The sequence below is a fragment of the Pyxicephalus adspersus genome, chromosome 1 (assembly GCF_032062135.1).
Source record: "Pyxicephalus adspersus chromosome 1, UCB_Pads_2.0, whole genome shotgun sequence".
Classification (NCBI taxonomy): Eukaryota; Metazoa; Chordata; class Amphibia; order Anura; family Pyxicephalidae; genus Pyxicephalus; species Pyxicephalus adspersus.
This window is the reverse complement of record NC_092858.1, coordinates 171,810,728-171,818,793: the sequence shown is the minus strand read 5'-3', so window position 1 is coordinate 171,818,793 and position 8,066 is coordinate 171,810,728. Positions and strand designations below refer to the sequence as shown.

The following is an 8,066-nucleotide window of genomic DNA, read 5'->3' as shown; positions in this document are numbered from 1 at the left end:
AGACTGTTATAGCTGTCTGGCCATATTCCAATCCTCTGTTGCTTTTTACTGCACAATTGACATAACAGAAGGGCCACAAGGTTACCCAAAGCAAAAAACATTTCTTTTTATTATATATTCATAAAAATGAATTGACTCCAGAAGTTGCTAGGTCAGAGCAATTTTCCATAGCATTGTATATGAATATACGGTACATTACCCTCCTGCATTCTCCTAATACAAGTGGAGAAATCATTTGCCAGTCACGTCATAAGCGGCTTCGGTGTCACTCCACATTATTCAGCACCCCCCTTATATATATGTTATGAAAGGCAAATTTGGAGCCATTAGGGCAATCTTTTTATTACTCCATATAGACATAACTTGCTACATACAGGCTGGGCCATAGTCCGGGGCTGATTGAATGGGGAATTTGAAGAATGACTTCAGTTTATAAAATTAACCAGTGGGCTGCTAATGGAATCCTGCAAACATAAATTTCTGAAAGGGATTAAATGGGAAAAAACGCTAAAAATCTGGTTACCTCTTTTTTGATAATACCTTGTAAAGATGACATCATTATTGGGCTGTAGAATGAAGAACTGTAGGTGGGCAGGTCCACCCACTGCAGGCTGATTGGGAAATACTAATGGGGCTGATTTAAGACCAGTTATCTAACTCAAGGAGCGACTTCAATAGTGACTGGTCTGTAATACAGGAAATCTCTGCACAAAGCCAAGTGGGCTTTTATTGTGCTGAATTACTACACAGATCTGAAAGAAATGCACAAAGTTCATCAGCCACAGAATCTTCAACTTCCACTGAGTTTTTATAGATCCATTGCAAGAACCCGGCTGTTTTTGGGTGGTTACTGAAGAGTTGGGTCACAATACAGGGGCTGCCTCCCCCATAAAATTTCTTCCCACCCAGTTTAAAAAATTCTGGATTGAACACTGCATTGCATACCATGGAGATGGAACCACCTGAACATGGACGGTGACGCAAGCATATGACACAGCCAGAGGTGTCGAATGTTGAAGACTTTTTGGCCTGTGTCTGCAAGCAGGCACAGATCTGAGTTGCCAGTGGAGGGGCTGGTAAGTATTATTACTCCACTTTTGTAGGCTGGCCTGTTTGTTAGGTGCTGAGTTACTTTTTATGTGAAGTGCTGATTTCTTTTTTTTTCCGTATTAAGCAATTCCGCGCATCCCCCTGCTGCTGGCATCCCCCAAGGCAGCGTCTGCACATTTGACAGCTGGCAGCAATTGGTGGTACTAGTACTGCTCCCTGCCACCCCCATTCATTCCCTATGAAACTGCTGCCGGGAAAAGCTGCATGTAGCGTCTCCCGAGGGGCAGCAGTTCCCTGGCATGAGGAAGCTGTAAATGCATCACAACCACATGGCCGGTGTGTACAGCCTTAGGATAAACTGTGTGGTCCTTGTGACTTTTAGCACAGCTTTTCTTGCTTAAACCCTGGTGTCCTCTCTGTATTCTATCCAGATCTCTAATCTGATCCACCATAAAACAACTCCTTCACTTTGTAAAGCAGCTTTCTCTAATATAGACCAGCCACTGTTAACCTTGGACAGGGCGACTGGTCTTGTATCCACCCCTTTCTATTCAACCTCCCAACCAGGGTTCCTCCAGAGGTTACTAGGGGTTCCTTGAACAGTTTGTTACTTTCAGGTCAGTTTAGGTGACACCAATGGTCATTTTGGCTATCTGTAAGGGTGACATTCTTCCCAATGGCCAGCAATGTAAAAAGAGATTATGCCCCCTAACCACAATACTAATATACTGTGAGCTGTAGATATAGTAATTATAGCAGGGATTCCCTAAAAACCTGTAAGTTTTTTCAAGAGTTTCCCCATTATAATAAAGTTTAGAATCACTGCTGTAGTGTCCAGAGTTCAGCTTTAAATTTTACATTCAACCACTTTTATAAATTCACATTTGCAGGAAGCCATTAGCAGTTCGGTTAATGTTATTAAGGTAGATTTCTATAATGTGGAGTGACAGCAAAGCCGCTTATGACGTGGCTGGCAATTCATCCCTGCCTAGGGGCAGACAACATGTGATGTCTGCTATTTACTTTATTAGCCAGGAAAGTTTTTGCCTTGGCCATTTCCCAGTCCATTTCACTTTATTTCTAGGGCCTGACTTTTATTGACTCAATGGCTCTGCTCTGCCAACTGCCATTCTACCATCCAGCAATGTCCTTTCTGACCCTCTGACTTTTTATTGTGCACCATCAGCCTTATTCCATAAAACTGTAGAAAGCAGTAACAGCACGGCCAAGCAGCTCATTGGATTTTTGACAGGCCAACAGGAATTTTAAGCAACATAACATTTTTTTTTTTGCACCCTCACATTCACCTAAAGCAATAACTCCAGGTAGACCAGTGGTCCCTTTAATAAAAGCATCAGTACGATTATTCTGTAGAGATTTGATTTCACATTGATTGAGAACATTAACGGACGATTCACCGTAATACGAATGGCATTGAAAATGATGCTAAAATAAGTTTTGCAATGATAGTAAATGTGATGAGCGAACCGGAGAGAATCACATGGAGGGTTCTTGTATAATCAGATCATAGTGGAGGATGTAATTGTATTCCTTCTCACCCTCCAGGCTCCATGTGACCCTAAATCTAATATGGAAGAAGAATAAAACCATTCCAGTAATGAGTGTATTCTGTTGAGGGCAGAGAAGTCCACAATCATTTGTATTCTCAGTCCTACCTGCACTAATGCGGTTATGGGATTGTGAATGGCAGAGTGCGGTTACAAGTCAATTGGAATGGCAGGGCCAGCTGAGTTTTATGAGCTGCCAATTCAACTTCATCATAGTATTGATGTGTTTTAATACTGGGTAACCAAATCCTATGGTCTGCAGACCCAGCTTTCACTTTTCTGGTGCTCCTCTTCTATTCTAAATGCTGCTTTATAAACAAATAATAATTATTTCAGATCAACAAAACTGTTTGAGTATATACTATAGCAATAATTTTCAACCACTGTGCCGCAGCACACCAGTGTGCCGTGAGAGATCTTCAGGTGTACCGTGGGAAATTATCCAATTACCATTGTCGAGTGTCTGTGCTGTAGTGACTGGCATAATGTAATACTCTTCCATGTCCATGGGTGGCAGTAGGTAGCTTAATTGCCTTGTTTATTCTTAGAGACAAGAGAATTAGCTACAGAGTGTCATTTTGTAACATTTTTGATTTGTGGTGTGACCACATACTTGAGAGTAAAATATATTCCCGTCACTGGCTGAACAGTGACAGGAATATATTTTTGGCTGAATATATTTTATTGGCTGAACAAAAAGTATGTGTAGGGCCCTGGTCCAGCAACAGTACTCACCAGACACCAGTCCCCCAATCCAATGCCACACTCTTCACCTATAGCACACTATCCCAGCACATGGTTCCCTCCAGTACTTAGAGCACAAGGAATGGTGTCTGGGCAAGGGCTGGCAGAGAACCAGGAGCCCAGAGATAAAACAGTACCAAGATTCCAACAGAGACAAGTCCAGAATACAGAGCCAGAGGTCATTCACAGATTATCCATCCACTAGACAAGGAACACAAGGGCAAGACACAAGCGAGTCAGCAACAGTAAATCAGACAAATACACACCAACAGCAAGTCAGCCCAACTTAATGCTACAACAGGCATTGGTGACTGGGAGCAGAGAAGCTAAAAAGTCCCAGCAGCCAATGACATCACAGGATAGAGTCAGGAATTGATCAGTTCTAAATCCCCTTCAGCTGTGCACAGCCCCAGAGTGTGTGCTGGGGATGCCAATAAAATGTATCAGGCTGCAAGGCTAAAGGAAAGCAGGGGTTGCTGCTATTTCATTCTTCTCCTTGGTGATAGCTGGACAAAATAGGCTGTGTGGGATACTGCAGCATGGAATCGCCAGCCCGATAACTGTATTTAAGAATGTGCTGATAATGAAAATGTCCTGCAATAGAAGAACTCCTCTATGATGGCCCTTGTCTCCTACCTAATCTCCATTCCAGTGCTAGGGCCACAATCATTCTTTTCAGCATTCAGACCTTTCCTTCATACACTGCAGTTCCATTCTTTGACTCCTGAATCTCTACTGACTCAGCACTGACCTTTTATTGCAGGTCATCTTCCTTTAAGATTCATTTATTCTGATTGAATTTAAAACAAAATGATTGCATGGACAATACACATGAGTACCAATTTGCATGCCAAGTGCCATTGTAGGTTGGCTGCTGTGCTGTAGAGGAAACCATGTTGGCTTTCCCATTGGACTGGTCCTTGCTTATTTCCAACCATGGACACCAAGTCATGGATAAGTCCATTTATACCACCAGGGAAACACATTCACCACATTAAAGGAACATGTTCAGTCTATTTAAGCAGCTTTTCCATTCAAATGGAGTACTATACCAGAATAGGGAATAGTGGGAATTGTTCTTTGCACAATATAAATGGCTGTGGAATAAGACTAGGCCAGATACATGAATTAAATAAATGAGATGACTGTATACCTCGCAGGACGGGAGAGGGACCAAGACGTAACTACATTTGTAGCGGCGACAGTAAAATTTGTAAGCCAGTGATTAATGAAGCCCGAGTAACGAGGGAATTCATCGCCGCTAACATTTCCTCTGTAAATGATTGAAAAGCAAATGAGTTGAGCTGTGCAATAAAAATGTGATTTTCAAGCGAGGAGCGTCAATATTTAGGCTGCGTCCAATCCTCCTGACTCCATCGGTCCCCTGTGACATCGCGTCTACACCACTCCGAATATACTGAGACAGCAAGACTGTGATTGCTTGCGTGGAGTAATTTAAGAGTAAGGGCCACATCTGCGTACTGTAACCCATTCCTGACATGGATTTTACTTCTATGTGGTTACAGTATAGAGCAGAATTTTTCAATGATTTTAACATAGGGGAACTGTGAACGAAATTTCAGGTCTTTAGGAACCCCTTCTATAATACTATATCCACATCTTACAGTATATTAGTGTAATGGTAAATGGGAAGAATTCCCTAAACTCACCCTAAGAGCCACAAATTGCTTAAGGAACCCCCAGCAATCTCTGGTTACATAGTTAGTTATATAATAATTCAGGTTGAAAAAAGACATAAGTCCATCAAGTTCAACCACTAGGGAAATAAACATGTCCCAGTTATAAAACTATATGTTTTTACATAAAACCATTCATATATCTCCCATCTTATGTTCATCTATAATTGAAATATCACACTTTGGAAGAATAACCTTTTAGATATAAATTTGGACGTTCTAATAGATCAAAAAACAACAAAGACATAGATTTAGGCAGGGTTTTTGGCACAAACGGTGTATTAAACATATATTAACAATGTTTATAATAGGATTTGTCAATTGTAAAAAGGCCACTGTACATAACTAGTGGTCGGGTATAATAATTGAAGTCATATGACTACCTAATACAATCCACAGTAATCAAAAGTTGGTTTGAACCACCTTATTATCCTTGGGGTTCAACCACAGACAAAGGAGTTTTTTCCACTAGACATATACTAACTTATCAACATATATATTGTTGACCATATACAGTGTTTGATCATCAAAGCATGTTGTTGGATATACTCAACGCGTTTCGCCAGGTATGGCTTCTTCAGGAGTATTATTGACAGCATGCGTCGATTACTTGCGTAAGTTAGTACTTGCAAAACCAGTAGATAATGTTTAAATTAGAATTTATAATGACTCATGCAAGTATTATATTGTAGATATACACATTCCAAATTAATGTGCTCTCTATAACTTGATTACCTATGTTGTTTAGAGTGCACATCGATGTCCCACTATATACATTGGTTATTAATTAATTAATAACAAACAAGTTTTTATTATTTAATTAATTATTTTTGATGTTCTAATTATTATTATTTGTCTTTTTTAGATGGACAATAACAGGGTTCTCATTACTGAGGTGAATCATCGAAAGACCACATTAACACCCCCAACTCCGGTTTATGAGGATCCATTGGAACGCTCTCTGAAGTATATGGAGAAAAACAACATCTTGCAGATTTTCCAGGTAAGATGGATTATGTAATAAAACTGGGTAAAGGGCAGTGATGATGTCCAAAGTATAATATCTGTTACCAACATATTGGTTTCCAATAGCCTGGGGCTCAATGAGTGTCAAAGGGGGTGCCAGATCCAACCTTCATTCTTCTGCAATAAACCAAGAAACAAAGTCATAAGGGTGGGGTCAAAACAATTCCCTGCCTAGGGCCCCAATCTTTTTTTTTTTTTTTTTTTTTGCATTTTTGATCGTTGCAAACCTGTTGCTGATTGGTTAATACACAGTCTTGTATTCATTAATCTCTGCATAAAAAATAGGAAAGTTGGAGTAACAAGACCACAGGTCAACCTTTACATTAGATCAGTTTTTGTTCCTCCGGAGGTTCCTACAGTTTCCCATGAGCAATTTGTGCCTCCAATGATCTACTTGGCTATCTGTAAGGGTGAAATTTTTCCCAATGGCCAGCAATGTAAGATGAATTCCTCCCACTGACCACCACTCTAATATACTATGAGCCGTGAATATAGAAATTATAATAGGAGTTTCCTGAGACCTAAAAGTTATTTCCAGTGTTACCCCATGTTAAAAAAGTTGAGAAAGGCTGCCTTAGACAGAACAGGATGGTATATACCTGTTATATTTGGGCCAATTACAAATCTTAGAATTGATTGTGCATGGTATATATATTTAGATTTTTCCAGGCTAGCAGAATTCACAAAATGCAAGGTCCTCACCTTTCCTTTACAAAAGAACACATTTATAATTGGCACTGTATGTATGTATGTATGTGAGTGTGTAAGTGTCACTAAACGTCATTTACCTGGACTGAGCGCTAGGTTGCTGTAAGATTGTGGAGCAACACTGTCACTTAGTGTTCATTCTGTATATTGCAGTATGTATTTTATAAATCTTACCGCTATTTAAATTGTAAGTGTTGGTATATAAAATATCCCTGTTAAATCGTTATGTATTTATTAGTATTACCCGGGTATGTTTAAAAAACATACCTTAATCCGTCTTTTCAATAATCACCTGAACTAAAGCACTTAGTACTGGAAGTCAGTTGTTGACTATGTTGGGAGTCAGTTCCAAGGACTGACTACTCTTTCAGTGAAATAATACATTATAAGGTAGGCACTGAATGTTCTTCCAAATAGTTTCAGGCCATTTACTTGTGATCTTGATATCAGATTTATGTTGAAAATACTGCCCTCTCCAACCTTATTTACACCCTTAGGCTATTTAAAAGTTTCTGCCTTCACCAGGCTGTATCTATCAAGTTCCTGCAGCCTCCTGTGACATGTTATATACTTCAGACAGTTTAACTATTTTTGTTTTCTGCCTCTGGACTTTGGATAATCAATATCTTTTGGTAAGTGGTGACTTCAGAACTGGATACAGTATTATAAGTTAGGTCTAACTGAAGATCTATAGAGAGAAAATCAGGACTTCCTTCCTCCTGCCGGTGACCTCCTCCTGAATATACAACCCACAATTCTATCTATATAGGGGGATCAGGACCCCCGTCATCCTGCTGCTGACCCCTCAAGTGATGGTGACCACACAATTCTATCTATATAGGGGAATCAGGACCTCCTTCCTCCTGCTGGTGGCCCCACTATTGATGGTGATCCCACAATTCTATCTATATAGGGGAATCAGGACCTCCTTCCTCCTGCTGGTGACCCCTTCAGTAATGGTGACCCCACAAATCTATCTATATAAACGAATCAGGACCTCCTTCCTCCTGCTGGTGACCCCCCTAGTGATGGTGACCCAACAATTCTATCTATATAGAGGAATCAGGACCTCCTTTCTCCTGCTGGTGACCCCTCTAGTGGTGGTGACCCCACAAATCTTTCTAAATAAATGAATCAGGACCTCCTTTCTCCTGCTAGTGACCCCTCTAGTGATGGTGACCCCACAATTCTGTCTTTATAGAGGAATCAGGACCTCCTTCCTCCTGCTGGTGACCCTTTTAGTGATGGTGACCCCACAATTCTATCTATATAG

The 8,066-nt window shown here is 40.4% G+C and overlaps 1 protein-coding gene across 1 annotated transcript in view; it reads left to right on the top strand.

The window, feature by feature from the left end:
• The window catches only part of TEX55 (testis expressed 55), a gene marked incomplete at its 3' end in the record, with an annotated part of 29,342 nt that overhangs the window by 20,578 nt on the left and 698 nt on the right, over nt 1–8,066 (top strand). Inside the window, 1 exon segment of the mRNA XM_072399681.1 lies at nt 5,925–6,062. Within this exon segment, the coding sequence (XP_072255782.1) occupies nt 5,925–6,062 (138 nt within the window).